The following is a 16,034-nucleotide window of genomic DNA, read 5'->3' on the forward strand; positions in this document are numbered from 1 at the left end:
TTTCCAGAATTAGACTTTTCATATGGAAATTAGTCCAGAAAGCTCTCCCTACTTCAGACAGATTAGTAACTCACACACCGGATATATCTTAGAAGCTCCAAATGTGTAATTATGAAGCTCAAAAAACCGAACATCACCTTTTCCATCAATGCGCCTTTGCAAGAGCAATTTGATTCGGCTCCTGCTTGGATTCAATTACTTCCCGGTTCAAGTTAGAATCTATAATCACTCGGGTTAAAGATTGGATTTCAACCAATCTGTGGTTTATTTGGAATTACATATGTTCAATAGTTTCTGAGAAAATTAACCCAGACCCGTTAAGCCTAATAACCCAAATTAAGAATTTCTTTCAATACATATCTTTTACTAATCAGATCCAAGATGCCAAAAAAAAAAATCCAAATCCTCAAAGTAATTTTTTGTGGTATGAAATAAAGTCGGATTGAATAATATTTATTGATGTTTCCTTTAGAGAAGAAGACTTTACAATGAGTTATGTCTTTATCCTATTCTCTATGGATCAGGAATCTTTCATGCATATTGCGGCTGGTTGGGATAAAACAACTTCGATGATTCGTGTAGAGGCAGAATTCTTTACTCAAGGTGGGTAAATGGCTATAAAATAATATTTTATCTGTTATGTTTATAATTACAAATTACAAGCTCTTAACGGATAAAATAAATAATGAAATTTTGGAAATTCAGTGGAAGACGGAAAACATAATTAAAGAGGCGAAAAATATTTTTCAAAATCTCCCACAAGCTCGAGTACAATATATCAACACAAACAAAATGTAGGGACTCAATGATTAAAGAATCGAGAATTGCGACTCATTTGGACCAAAAAAATCCAAAAATCTAGCAAGAAATTTAACTTTAACCTTCCCATAAAAAAATAAAATAAAAAAATAATAATAAAAAGAAAATGTTCCGTAAACGGTGCACCATGTCCCGTACAATATTGAGAGAGAGAAACGTTACAGTTTCACAAACAGTCCAAACTCCAAACTAAAGTACCCAACGCTGCAACTTGGGTATAATATTATCCAGATGTATAACAATTTATCGCTATCCTCTCCTTTCACATGTTCTATTCAACTGGGAGAGTCATAAGACTACTAAATAATACACACTGCATACTTCTTTGAGCAGGCAAATATTAAGAATAAGAAACTCATGGAAATTAGGTCATGAAAATTACTTCTTTTCCAACATCTCGTTCTTCTTATTATTTTTTCAATGTCTTCGCCAAGACCAAGAATCCCGATTCTTCTTCTTCTAAGGTCAGTTTGAAATGGTTTTCGTTGATTTATTTTATAAATGAATTTGTAATAATTGGTAGTGTATTGAAGATTGAATTTATATCTTTGACAAAACCAGGGTTGTTGAATTTGATGTGAGTGTCAGTATGAATTTGATTTTGAGTTTAAGAGTCTAACAAGTATTCTATTCTTTTTTGTAGGAACCTCCAAGGATTACATCAAATATCAAGCAGAATTTGCAGTTTTTGAAGTTGTGGAAGGTAAGAATAAATCACTAACCGACTTATATTGCGCATAAAATTGAACTAAAAATGACACACCTTAACTGATGAGGCAGCTGAAAACAAATGTGCAAGGCAGATCACTTTTTATGACCTCAAAGATATCATACTTCACGTGGTCAGAAATTGCAATATCTTGCAACATTCACTGTACATCGCATGGTCAGCTACTGTGGTTACAAAAACTGGCCTGCTAGCATTGATCATTGTTGTGGATATGTTTTGATATTTCATTTGCTCTGTGGTTTGACCAGCATTTTAAGTTCAGGTTTTGCTCAAATCATAACTGCGCTAACACCTTGTTATTCTAATTTTTATATGCTAAAATCTTTCAGGAGTACCAGTCAAACAAATCCCGAGCACCTAAGCCTGCTACTAAATATCGTAAGAAGAAAGTGGACAAGGACGACCTTTTTGATGATGAAGAACTATATCGAGATCCTACCATGAACCTTTACTAGTAATTCCTTCATTTTTCTTATCTTCTGTTCGATTGCTGAAAGACTCATTACTGTATTTTCATTTTCTTGTTGCTTCAAGAGGTTATATAATAACGGTTGGGTTGTTTCACCCTGTGTTGTAGCACTCACCAGGGTTGGGACTTGGAGACTGTTGTTCCTGTCTTACTTGTTGATGGTTACAATGTATGTGGTTATTGGCCAAAGCTGAAGAAGTATTTTATGAGTGGAAGGCTGAATATCGCTCGCCAAAAGCTTGTTGATGAGTTGGTTTCGTTCAGTATGTTGAGAGGTTCGTTCTCCATCTCATACACCTTATTCGATTACTTTTACCCAGAAGTCTTGTTGTTACTTGTCACCCAGACTACTATGGGGCTAAGCAACTCCATAGGCATATGAAGGCCTTTATCCCAGTTGAACAAAGATTTTCACCCTTTCCTTTTCTTCTCTTTTTCGTTTACTTTGATGTACAAAGTTAAATGAAAAAAGCAAGTTATTACTACAAGATTTGATTCAACTCCTTCCACACCTATGTTTACAGTGAAATATTTTTATTTCGTGGTGCTTGATTAATAGTTTATAGATTGTAGTGCAAAGGTTGAGTGACATATCACATGTTCTAATTCCTTGGAGGATTATTACTTACTCATCAGTGAGGTTCTTACTTGAGCAGCCAACAAGTGTATAATAGTGATCTAACAAGGAAATCCAAAATGACTGTACGATGCATTCCCGGTCCTCGACTAAAAATTAGTTGGCTGGTGCATTTCAGAAAAGCTTTATTTGTATGTTAAGGTTGAAACCAAAGAATACTTGTGCCATTTCAACGTGGTTTATGTAGTCTTCGTCTGAATCATATAGATGTTTAAATGATCCTCGAAAGATGCTAAAAAGGACATGTGTAACATGGATGCTTAAATCAAAACTTATGTGTACTTATCCTGTTAATTAATACCTTGAAAGCATGCCACCAACACAGTAAATTTCAGCTATGAATGGCGAACTGTTCGACAGTTTTTCGTTTGACTGTTAGGCTTGATTTACTTAATGCAGAGTTTTGTAGCCTATGTAACCACCACTCACCATATGTGAAAATGTACAGAAGTAAAGGTGGTGGTGGTTTTTGATGCCATGATGTCTGGACTCCCTTCTCACAAGGAAAATTTTGCAGGGTAAATATTTTAAACTTGATTCATCTTTAACTCCTAATTTCATAAATCTTTTATTGCTATATTGGGTCATTGGCTAGCTGAAGGGACATCATGCAGTAAGAATTTTTGAATAGTATATTCAATTGTAGTAGATGAATCTTATTGCATCTATTTTAATTTTAAAAATAGCTGTTTCAATATCAGCTACATCAATGTGCAATGCACTTAGAAAAATGTCGAGGCAGCTTAACTTGAGACCTAGATCTTTTAATTCCCATAAGCTTGCATCAATCGTGACACCAGGTTAAAAACTGATCAAAAAAGTCATTTCATGTAGCCACCTAGGCCAATGGTCGTACCTATTTGTGCTCATAGCTGAATCACAGGTCAAAACGTGCTTGCTTGTGAGGAAAATTTGTGTTCTGAAAATATTTTTTTCTCAGGTGACTAAGATTCCCTGAATATAATTTTTATGACCGTGAGAAACAGGGTCTTTCTACAGGCATATGCACTATTTTTGTGTACATATATACTTCCTAGCCAATCGAATATTAAGATGAACTTCGATTAGGGATCACAAAGATAAACTCAAACTAAGTTGCTTTATCAAGGCTTGGAAATATTTAAAACTTAGCTCTTGTTATTTTCTTATTTATCCAATCTAGATCATGTTGTTACGGTCATTACTGGTTTGACACTGTGCATTTCCAATTCTGTTGTTGCAGGGTTGATTTAGTATTCTCAAGTGAGTCATGTGCTGATGCCTGGATTGAGAAAGAGGTAAGGATTAAAGAATGAACTCTCGAGTAAATTCAAACATGCTAGGACCTCCTGTATTGTAAGAAGTATACTGGGTTGTAACTTATAAATCTGGCAATCAGTTATCACGGGTGTCATGGCTGTCCTACGGGGAATTGTCATCCTTTTTTTTTCCAGATCCAGATGAAATATAAAATATCCTACCTGGTCTATTTTTCCTTTAAGCATCTTAAATTCCTTTTATTTTCTAACTTCGGCTAGTGATTAAGTTTTGTTACATTAGCTGCTTCGATATTGTGTGATGTGTACAGGTTGCAGCCTTGAGGGAGGACGGATGCCCTAAGGTTTGGGTCGTGACATCTGATCATTGCCAGCAGCATGCAGCACATGGAGCAGTATGTGTTTTTCTTGTAGTCTCAATCACCAATGATAACCTTTGAATAAATAATTGTGGATATGAAATCGGTTATGCCCTTTTCTTAAAGAAGGAAATGTCTCATAATCATTCTTTTATCCATCATGGTTATGGAAATACTACCATAACTTGATAAGTGCATATATTAGAGGCTCAATATCATATTATGCTTTAAGGTATGGAGTTACGTAAATCTGGTCGTTATTTTATCATACTAGTGTTCTGAAATTAGTGCCACTATGAGTTTAATTCCATCATAAATTGCTTTGTCATTACAATGTTTGTTCAGACTACCAGTTGATGGATTTCTCCAGCATTGGTTTTTGTATTTATTTGCCATTTCCAAGTTATGCATCTAGACAGTCATATGAATGCATATAAACTCTGATACCATAATTCCCAGGGTGCCTTCATCTGGAGTTGCAAAGCGTTGATTTCAGAGGTGAGACAATTTTTTCATCCTACTTGATGAATTGAGTAAACAAAAATGCATGTTTGTTCTCATCTCATCTTTTCTAGTTAGCAAAGCTGCCTGTTTTTAATTTTACAAGTTTCTATTGGCTGTAGGGCACCAGATTGCTTACTGTAAGTATACTCATATAAATGCATATTCAGTCTCCTGAGTGGTTGTTTATAGTATATTGGCTGCTTCTCACAATTAAGAGTTTTTTTCTGTTCTCGAGCTTTAAACATAGTTCTAATCTAGGCTGTTTCTTGATTATACCCCTGCATTAGAAATTAACAACCGGTGGCATGGATGTAAAACCAAACTATAGTTTCCGTAACTTGTGACAACGGTGCCTGCTTCACAGCTGCCATGTGTATGAGTAGACAATCTTCCAGTTAATGATTGATATATCTCACAGCTTAAGAGAGCATTACTAGTTATGTATGAATTCTTCTATATGATTTCTCTAATTAGATAGTCGTCTAGCTATCATCTCATAGTGTGAAATTTCATTTTTGAGTAGATAAAGAGCTCGCAAAAGGAGTACGACAAGATGCTTGATGAGCAAAGGTATGCCTCTTTCCTGATAGAATATTTGATTTTTTTCATTCTGCAAGTAAAAAATGGTGCATAGTTGGGGCAGAATTAATTGCGCTGTTTTGCACATTTTCTGACGATGGATTGGTGGAGCATTAAGAGTTTTTATACTTATACTACTAAAAGAGAGATTGATGGAGTCAGTTTATTCATCTCTCTTGTATAACTGTAAACTGTTTATATTGCAATGGAGTTCAAACTCTGTCCTTTATTTCGATCTAGGTTTTGATTGTGTCATGTCTGGAAATATTTCTTAGCATGTATAGCATTGATCACTGCTGTTTTGGTATTAAGCAAACCATCTTGTTATCGATTAGTCCCTGGATAATATGCCCGCGACTTGCGTTCCAGAATGTGTGCCTAAGTTAACCCGACTCTGTCAGTATAAACTATAAACTAATAAACATCAGATTGTTCATACAGCCTTAAGAAAGACATGCACTGTTCTTGTACCTTTGGTTCTGATTTGGACAAAGTGGAAACTCGGTATGACTCTACTACTAGGTGTCAGACAACATATAAAGCTTTTTTCAATCAGTTTTGGTTCAGTAGTTAGTGGGCAGTTTTGAAAATATAGGTGAACAAAACCGTTAGGTTAAACTGCTTTTCATTTCCTAAATTATTACTTGACTGTACAGCGGCGTCTGGAATTATATGATGTTTCACAGTTAGGTTAGCCTATGAATCCCGATGAAAGTGGCACATTGTACAAGCAGATGAAGAGAACCGATCTTTTGCTGAAACATCACCTAATTATTAAATGTGATTGCTGTATCATCATAAAATATGTGTTCTAACATGTCAACTTGGTTGTAACTAAAATATTAACCAGCTGGTTGTACGAAGTCGGCCTATAAAATTGTCAATGGGTTTGAGAAACCAACAGTATTTAGAATAGCAGTTGAACCAATTGTTACATCTGATAGTGATTTTATACCACTTGTTGCAGGTCAAGTTCTATGCAAGGGAAATTGCTAAAGCATAATCTTGAGCCAGAAGTAGTTGATGCTCTTAGAGATCTTAAAAAGAAGCTGTCCGAAAAGGAATCAAAATAAGTTCATCAACTCTGTATTCTTCTGTAATATAGGTGTAATTTTTCAACAGCCAGGTTAATTTTTAATAGTTACACAAAGAAAATATGTCATCGCAAGTGATCTTCTGTCAATATAAATGTAATATTCCGAGAATTGTATCCACAGTTTTTTTTTTTTTTTTTTAAATAGAATTTTCCTGGCTCCTGTATATTGATTTCTTCTTCCCATTCCGTAATGAAAACTAGCTTTGTGGAATCCCAAGAAAGTGTTCTGGTGCCTGTATTATACTGAAGCTCCAATGCGCTATGCATTAGCATTAAGACGGTAGAAACCGAATTATTAATCAATTGAATCTAATGATTGTTGGTGACGGTGGGCTCTGGGAATTCAATATTCTTATCCAACTACCATTTAAAGGGTCAATTTCTCATTTGCATCATCATTTGATTGCCATCATTTCATCACTCAATTGACAGTAGTCTCTCATGGCTGCGACGAAGACGAAAGAATCCTTCTTTTGAGCTTCAAATCGTTTTTGGAAGACCTTTCAAATCGTTTAACTACATGCCAAACAGGCACCCACCATCGAAACTGATGTAGTCAGAATAGAATTCAATGTTCCAATGACTCCAGTGCATGTAGTCTCCATCGACCTGCCAAATACAGACCATGAACACTACTTCAATGGCTGGTTAGATTCCTCCAATCTGCCACTCTACTTCCTTTTTGAACATTACTCATCTTGAGTATCCTGACCTCCAAAACACAGACCATGAAATCTACTTCCACGCCGCCTATTTGCCATGTGGGCAAGCGATTTGAAGGGTCATCCAAGAAGGATTTGAAGCTCGAGAGAGTGGATCTTTCGTCTTCATGGCAGCCATGAGAGACTAGTGTGATTTGAGAGAATAACAACAGGAAGAGAAGATAGTAACTGAATAATGTTCTGTCAAATAAATTTAGCAAAACAAATCCAAGTAAAATATGAATTGTACAGTATTTATTTGATCAATATTCAATAAATGTTCTGTATGCATATGTAACTTGTATCAAAATCTTGGATGTATTCATTTCTTCTATTATCACACTACGTGCTAAAACTCCATCTCTCTACCGTGTTCATCAAGTGGCATCCCTTATAGTCGAGGCCTTCTGACAAGCAAGCAAGAAAATAAAGACTCCGAACTTGGTCCATGGCTCTTTGATTCTCGTTTTGTCAGATGACACTGTCCTCATTCTGCCAAGCCATACTGCAACCAAGAGCACAACTAAGCGGGAACTGTAGAATCCAACTAACACCAGAGTTGAGGCTCAGGAATGTGAGAGCAAGGTTCTAGAATCGGGAGCTTCACATCTTCATAGCGGTTTGGTAACACAAAAGCAAGATTATTTCCTTTTCACCAATAATCCTTGCAAGAGCATTCTCCATCCTTGAAACAATGGAACCTGTTATTATCTCTCACAACTATTTCCCTCTCCACCAACTTTGATAGTATCTTAATGTACCTGTGACAATCTCCACAAACCCTCAGATTCTTTACAACCCGTATCGCTCCATTCGTATTATCACCATTCACAACAAGTGCAAATCCAATTGCTAACTTCTCACTATGAGTTCCCACCATTTCTTCCTTCTCTTCCTCTTCGACATCCCTCAGCACACAGCTCTTATCAGCAACATATCCTATCTCTCATTTTCATCCCTAATTCTTTCAAAAGCTTATAAATCTCTTCTGAATACTTGTGACCTCTATCTCCTGCTATAAATATATGAACGTTTCCCTCATATTCGACCCAACTCACCCAGTTGTTTTTGTTACTCCTTTCTTTTCATCAAGTCTCTAATCTTTTCCACATCTTCCCACCTCCCCATTGATGCATATATGTTAGAGAGTAACACATAGTTGCCAGAATTTTCTGGTTCTAGCTCAAAAAGTTCATATGCAGCGAGTTCTCCAATCTCAACTCATTTGTGAAGTCTACACGCATTTAGAAGAGCTCCATAAACTCCTGCGTGAGGCTTCATTGGCATTTCATCTACTAGCTTCTTTGCTTCATCTAGTTCACCTATTCGACCTAATAAATCAACCATACAAGCATAATGATCAACTGCTGGATTTCTAATCGACTTGAAAAGCTCTCGACCTTCTCTTGATAACCCTGCATGACTACATGCAGTTAAGACTGCCATGAACGTGATTCCATCTGGTTCAACACCTTCCTCTTTCATCTCCAAAATTAACTCAAAGGCTTTGATTCCATTCCCCTGAAAAGCAAACCCCGCAATCAGTGAATTGTATGAAACCACGTCTCTTTTTGGCATTTCTTGGAATGTCTTCTTTGCATCTTCTATGCTTCCACATCTTGAGTACATTGATATCACAGAATTATACCCCGAAATACTCAGCCTAATCTGGTGTTCCCTACAAAAACTGATGACCCTTTTACCTAATTCTAAAGCACCTAAATGTCCACATGCTGAAATTACACTAACCATTGTAACCTCGTCAGGTTTCAACTTGCTTGTTTTCAACATTTCTTTGAACAGCTCAATCGCCATGGAAGATTGTCCATTTTGAGCATAACCCGAAATCAAAGAGTTCCATGAAACAACATTCTTTTCAGGCATCTTATTGAAAACTTCCCTTGCTGACGCTAAATCAGCATTCTTTGTATAAGCTGATATCATTGCATTCCAAGACACCAAATTACGTTGAGATCCCATATCATCAAATATTCTTCTTGCAGTTTCAAGACTCCCACATTTTGCATACATGTCAATTAGTGCCGTTTTAATGAAGCAATTAAGATTAATCTTCCTACTATTAATTAAACTCACTAGCGACTTAGCAAGTTCTGGATCACCCTTTGCTGCACAAGAAGATATAATTGTAACCCACGTTGTTTCATCTGGTTTAATATCAGTGACATCCATCATCTCTTCAAACAAATTCAAACCCTCTTCGACAAATCCATTTTGTACATAACCCGAAAGCATAGCATTCCAAGAAACAACACTTTTCTCTGGCATCTCCCTGAAAACCTTTGTTGCATTCTCCAAATCACCGGATTTACAATATCCAGAAACCATAGCAGTCCAGGAAATCACATTCTTATCACGCATTAATTCAAACAAACAAGAAGTTTCATTTTGGTAGCCCCATTTCCAATACCCAGAAATCATTGAATTCCAATCAGCAATATTTCTGTCAGACATCTCATCAAACACCTGCCGTGCAGAACAAATAAATCCATATTTGGCATACATATCCATTACAGCATTCCGAACAAAGGAATCAGAAGAAAAACCCAGTTTGAAAACATGACAGTGTAGAAGACTAATGGAGTCCTTACCACAGTATTTGATCAAAATTGGGTATACAGAAGCATCTGGCTTTAAATAGTTTCTCCGAATTTGATAGAAAAGAGAAAAAATATGATGGTGGTACTGAGGACCCAACTGAGAGTAGAATTTGAGAATGGAAGTGAACACAAATATGTTCGGGTTTCGAATTGAAAGAAAGATGAGATGAGTATAAGAAACTGGAGCACGAATTTGAGTACATTGTTGGATCAGAAATGAAATCCAGTAGTTCTGATTATGAAGGGAATTTTGAATGATTTTTGAGTGGTTTTAGTTGTTTCAATTCTTTGATGATTAATTTAGTAGTGTTATAATTAGTGAGAGCTAGTAATTTTGATAGCGGAACAGACATGTACAGAAACTGAACTACTAAAACCAACTGTGTTTTTTTATCTACTGTGTGTGTGGACTAACCCTCAAATACACAGTAAAAAACTATTTACTCACAAGTAAAAAATGACACGTTTCTAAGAGAAAAAAAGAAAACCCAACTATTTCTCTTCCCTCTCTTTTCCTTTTCTCTCGAACCTGAAACTGAAACCCTCACTACCAGCAGAGAAGAACCCTAGGATTTCAGCTTCAAAAATCTTAAATCAAGCCTGTAATTTTTAACCACCGCATCTTAATCGAATCCCTTAAATCAAAAATATCGATTTACCGGTGTAAACCTTATTTTTCTTAAACCCTGGGAATTCAACCTGAAATCCCATAAAAATAATCGGCTGGTAGTAGTTTACTGTGGTACAGACAACTTATATCGATTCTTATCAGGTACAAACAAACCTTAAGTTTTAGTTTTGAAGACTTGAGCTTTCTGTAAACTCAGAAATCTTTTTGCCATGCTGAGATGCGGCAGTCGCGCGTTCTGTAAACTCTAAACTGTAGAATTCAACAACCGAGCTCTCTTCGATTCCTTTTTTTTTTCTTTTTTTTGGCTGAGAGAATTTATCGTACACTTACAGAACCAGAAAATGGTGTTCTTTGATTTCAATGTTCCATATCTAGAACCAGAAAAAAAAACCCTTACCAGACAATAATGGAAAGAAAAACACAAGATTGAAAATAGCAGTAAAAGCAATGGAATTAGGTTACAGTGGAGTAGCTTATATAGATGTATGAAAGGAGTTATGTCAGATAATGATCGTTGTACAATTTATCTATTCCCACTTTCTTCATTGCTAAAAGCTTCTCCAACTCTATCTGATTCTGTTAAATTTCATAGAGAACTGTTGAAGGTTCCATTGAATACTCCTTTTCGTCAGTATACTAGGTTAACAGTTACTGTTGAGAATATTGTTCAAGCTGGTGTTTTAAATTCAGGAAATCCTGTTCTGAAAACTTATGATTTGGTAGCTGTTAAGCCTTTGAACCAGACTGTATTTGACCACGTCTGCAAAGTTTCTGAGGTGGATTTAATTGCTATTGATTTCTAGGAGAGGTTACCTTTTCGGTTGAAGCTTCCCATGGTTAAAGCTGCAATTGAGGTGCACTCTTTGACTCTTTTTTTTCCCTCTATAAGAGTTAGGGTCTAATTCATCTTATTTTGAAGCATGCACTAAGATTTGTATGGTGTTGTTTATTATTATGCAGCGAGGGATATACTTCGAAATAATGTATTCACATCTTATCTCTGATATTCAAGCAAGGAGGCAAATTGTTACAAATGCTAAGGTGAGAATTTCATATTACAAAATTGAAAATTTGATTGCATTGCCCAAATAGAAATTGTTACACATGTTACCACTTACCACATAAATAAATCTGTAACATCTCGATATATTGTAGTTGGACAAATTCTTTATAACTTGAGTTTCATGGGGACTTGTCATAAATCTCTCATTGGCATTGATGGATGAAGTTTGGGTTTAACAGTTGTTGGTTTGTTAATATAGAAATTTACATGATTATGTCCCGACTCCTGATATTGTGTTGGTATCATCATTATCAATTGCAGCTGAATTTTGAATTTCATGTTAATTTTGCTGCTTAAGTCAGTAATACGTAGTAGAACCTGTAACTTTGGTTATCATATTTCTGTGATATTTTATTTTAACGAATCATCAAGTCTTTTTCCCAAGTATACATATGTATGACCGCGATTTCCAGCTATTAGTGGATTGGACACGAGGAAAAAACATCATTTTCACAAGTGGTGCATCCTCTGTTAATGAACTTAGAGGACCTTATGATGTAGCAAATCTGTCCTCTTTGCTTGGCCTCTCTATGGAGCGTGCAAAAGCTGCGACTTCAAAGAATTGCAGGTCTGTTAACTTAAAAACAATTCATCATTAATTTTAATTTGTCAATTTTATAAACTTATTACAAAAGGTACGTTGAGGTGGTTCAACATGTTTAACAGTTCACTCTTACGTGTTTAGGGCTTTAATTGCTCGAGCACTTAGGAAAAAAAAGTTCTACAAAGAAGCCGTTAGAGTCGAAAAAATTCCATCTTGTCAACGAGTAGATACGAAGGAGCCTTGGTTTGCTGACTGTAATAACTGGGATGAAATCTCCAGCGGTGAAGGAGATATTCAATTGGATGATATTGCAAAGTTTTTTGCTGCCTCTAATAAAGTTCCAAAAACTTCAAAGGCAATTGATTTTGCATCAGTTACCAAAGAATTGCCATCTTATGGTATGAGATTAAATGACTGGTGGCCTGCTGGTGAAAACAAGTCACAACCGCAGGAAGATACACCTATTTCAGATGCCAAGTCTGATGAATCACACGACATGGACAAAATCTCCAAACAACCAGATGGACCTGAGGTAGTTCCCTTTTCACATCCAAAGTCGCTATTTAGTACTTGTGTAGAGCACCAAACCTCCAGTACTCCTATTTTTTCTACTGATCGAAAGCAAGGTGAAACTACAATATTTTATGAAGAACCTATGACTTCACACAAGGTTTATGAAGTTCCGGATGCTGCTGAAATAGTACAACATGATACGCCATCACAGGATTGTATCTCTATTATTGACGTGGACCCTATGTTACCTGATAATGTTGTGTCCGGCCTCTCTTTTGTGAGGGAAAGTGGAACTTCTTTCTCATGCCAAGCGAACCCCATGGGACCAGGTAGTATTGGGTCAGTTTTAACACTAAAGGATCATGAGCATACTACCACGATAGATGATTTGGTGTTCCCAATGGAAACATCCCCCGGGCTGTCCACTCACATGGAGTCTGATGGTTTTCCTCAGATTGGAAATTCTGAGGTACAGCTCTGATGATGCTATGGGTGCAGATGCTGTGAACATGGAGAAAATTGTATCAGAACCGGAAGAAAGGAAGCAAATAGATTTAGTTTCAGCTGGATGTGATATGCCTATTGTCATAGGTGAACTGGAAGAAATACAGAACAGTTGTGATGCTAAAGTTCTACTTGCAGATGACAAGCCCGTGGAGTGTCACACTAATATGCATGTGGACGCAGCTTTGTTTGCAGATGAAGTTTCACAAAAGGATTCTTTTGTAGAAATGGAAAAGCATGCACAAAAAGTGATGATTGAAATGAGTAGTACGGCACGTGATGAATCCCCGTCAGGATGTAAACAGTATACATCAAAATATTCTTTCTTTTCTCGCGGAACTCTTTTGTTAATATCATTTAAAGGTATCAAGTAAATTTAGGGGTATATGCTGCACCTAATAACACATTCATGGGTGCGGCCAGCTTTGATATACCCCTCTCATACCTTCCCTACTCCAATTACGAGTATCTACAGTTAGTTTTGTTGTTCCTTTAGTTTCACTGTTTCTAATGTTTTCTTGATTTTGTTTATTCTTTTATTCAGGAAAAGGCCGAGTTCGGCGTGCAGCTTTCCCATTTCCTCTACATCGCGTCTTCAAGCCTATAATTTTCAAAAAAAATCTAAGAAATCGAGAAACAAGAGTAAAAGGTTGTAAGGTTTCTCCTTAGTCGCGTTTACAATTTTGATAGTCATGTAAATTAAAATAGTTGAGAATAGAACTGCAGTTACCTTTTGTTTCCTATTATGTTCGATGCTTAACTGTTTCCAGAAGAGTATTGACTTAACTATTCTAAACCACTAAAATGAAATGGCAGTGTCATTGCTGCAGACTGCAGAGGCCACAGTATTGGATTGTTTTCCCAGCTTTGCCATGCCAATTTCTAATAGTAGATACCATAAGGTTTTTCATGATATTTAAGTTGGTCACATTCTTGGCGGAGCATCTTAATTGTATCATATCCCTCTTACAAATTTCTACGTTCATACCGAGAATGAGCGTTTTTCGAGACGTATAACCATGAGCTACTTTGAAAATCAACGGATCTTTCAATGGATTTAGAACCATCGAAATTAAGAATGGGGAACTATTTTCAACGGATTTTTCAATGGATTTTGAACCATTGAAATTAAGATTGGTAGACAAGGTTTAGCATTTTAGAACTGGCTCACTTTTTGATAGATATGCAGAACTTTACAAGTGGGATATATCGAAAAAATATTATCTTCAAATCCGATATCATTTGATTTTTATTCGCAAAAAAACCGCCCAAAGTGTGAGGTAAGTATATGGATAAAAGTGTGAATGTATCCTCCCTCGTCAACTATTAAGCATGAAGAAAACCCGATCCACTTGGCCGATGGTTGACCAGGAGATAATAAGAATATCATTAGGTTCAATCATTTTTATGGATAGGAAACATCTAAGTAAATGGATCATCTTAATCATGAAGAAACTTGGCCGATGATTGTCACCTTATATTTTTATTATCTATGTGGAATGTTTTCCTAAACTCCTAGTGAATGTATAGTGTAGTGGGGAAATTCAGGGCAAAAAAGTCACTAAAAACAGTTCTCCAATTGGCCATCTTTTCTTTGCCGACAAGTGCCTCTAGTTTACAAGAGCCAATGTTGCTGGTGCATAAAATTTAGACAATATCATTAAGTTATTTAAGAAAATACTCTGGGCAATCTATCAATTTTGAGAAATCTGAGCTTGCTTTTAGTTCAAAAACTGATGATCTTGTTAAGAATCAAATTGCAGGTACTCTTGATATTAGGAGACTGAGATTACAGGATAAATATCTTGGAGTGCCATTACCAATTCAGAAAAACAAAATGGACACCTTTAGTTATTTGTTGGATAGATTCATGGATCAACTGACTTTGTGGAAAGGTAAGTATGTAAACAAATCAGGTTGGACAATTTTGACTCAACATGTCTTAGGTTCATTAGCTTCTCATCATCTTTTTGTCTTTCCAATGCCAAAAGTCTTAACATATAAAATTGATGGTTTTCAAAGAAGCTTATTAAGTGGGATAAAGTTGCTAAATCAAAGGCTGTTGGAGGGTTAGGTATTAGGAAACCTGAAACCATTAATAATGCTCTTCTGGCTAAGATGACCTGAAAAATGTTAACTGAGCCTGATAGTGTTTGGTCTCCTATCATGAGAGACAAGTATTTTCCGGATCATAACCCATTACACTAAGTTGATGACAGCAAAAGATCTTGGGTTTGGAAAGGAATCTGGAGGGGCTTAGAGTTTGTGAGAAAGCATTATTGTAGGAGATTGGCGATGAGAGTAAAATATCGATATGGAAAGATATTTGGATCCCAGGTTGGAGTTATCCCCCAACATCTAGCCTTGTCTATACTCATATGAAGACAATGGATCAACTTATCATCCAAGATAGGAAATGTTGGAATATAGATTGCTTTATTTGATGATCAAACTGTGGCAGAAATATGTAAGATTAGAATTCAGAAAAATAGTGAGGATAGGATTGTACGACAACCTGCAAGAAATGGTTTCTTTAATGTAAAGACTGCTTATAGAAATATAGATAATGCTAATCATATAAATGAAACACTGGTTAATGGATCAACCTTTCCCTAGAAAACTTTCTGATGAACAAATTTGCCACTTAAAATCTTACATTTTCTATGGAAGTGCTTGAATAATTGTTTATCTGTTAGAGTAAGGCTAGCAAGGTTTGTATCTGATATTCCTGATACTTGTCCTTTATGTAATAAATCATGTTGAGACAATGTATCATATTCTTATTGAGTGTATTATTTCTAAAATTATTTGGAATGCAGTGAATACTATTTATGCAGGTATGATGAATGGTAAGACTGTGATAGAATGGATATCAAGTTGGTACCACAATTATAGTAATAACTTGAATTCTATAACTGATATAGTATTGTTGTCGTGCTTTATAATGTTGCATATCTGGAACTAAGATGCACTGTAATTTTTGATAATGCTCAGGTTAACATAGACACAAC

At 36.0% G+C, this 16,034-nt stretch overlaps 1 protein-coding gene and 2 pseudogenes across 3 annotated transcripts; 2 read left to right on the top strand and 1 right to left on the bottom strand.

Moving 5' to 3' along the window:
- The first annotated feature begins 978 nt into the window (after positions 1-978).
- On the top strand, positions 979-6,660 carry LOC113347265 (uncharacterized protein YacP-like). Of its 3 annotated transcripts, none has more exons than XR_003358836.1 (10): positions 979-1,283; positions 1,463-1,522; positions 1,879-2,003; positions 2,127-2,293; positions 3,104-3,173; positions 3,878-3,932; positions 4,223-4,502; positions 4,616-4,768; positions 5,298-5,344; positions 6,321-6,383. XR_003358836.1 is itself a non-coding variant. In XM_026590886.1 (10 exons), exons 1-10 carry the CDS (start codon positions 1,191-1,193, stop codon positions 6,424-6,426), a joined length of 846 nt encoding a protein of 281 aa, XP_026446671.1. In that variant the 5' UTR covers positions 982-1,190; the 3' UTR covers positions 6,427-6,660. The 3 variants fall into 3 exon arrangements, 1 of the variants encoding a protein (XP_026446671.1); XR_003358837.1 differs by having other exon boundaries at positions 4,730-4,768; positions 6,321-6,360; XM_026590886.1 differs by having other exon boundaries at positions 982-1,283; positions 4,223-4,306; positions 4,730-4,768; positions 6,321-6,660.
- A 628-nt stretch (positions 6,661-7,288) lies between these two features.
- On the bottom strand, positions 7,289-10,036 carry LOC113350804 (annotated as a pseudogene).
- Positions 10,037-10,616: 580 nt separating this feature from the next.
- Positions 10,617-13,857, top strand: LOC113350805 (annotated as a pseudogene).
- Positions 13,858-16,034: the final 2,177 nt, after the last annotated feature.

This window comes from Papaver somniferum, chromosome 2 (assembly GCF_003573695.1).
Source record: "Papaver somniferum cultivar HN1 chromosome 2, ASM357369v1, whole genome shotgun sequence".
NCBI lineage: Eukaryota > Viridiplantae > Streptophyta > Magnoliopsida > Ranunculales > Papaveraceae > Papaver > Papaver somniferum.

What these genes read in the sequence shown, in the direction of transcription:
- LOC113347265 (XM_026590886.1), top strand. Translation starts at nt 1,191, where the DNA reads ATGAAAATTACTTCTTTTCCAACATCTCGTTCTTCTTATTATTTTTTC. An exon ending in CCGATTCTTCTTCTTCTAAG is followed by an intron (nt 1,284 to 1,462) that starts GTCAGTTTGAAA and finishes TCTTTTTTGTAG; the next exon opens with GAACCTCCAAGGATTACATC. An exon ending in ATGCCTGGATTGAGAAAGAG is followed by an intron (nt 3,933 to 4,222) that starts GTAAGGATTAAA and finishes TGATGTGTACAG; the next exon opens with GTTGCAGCCTTGAGGGAGGA.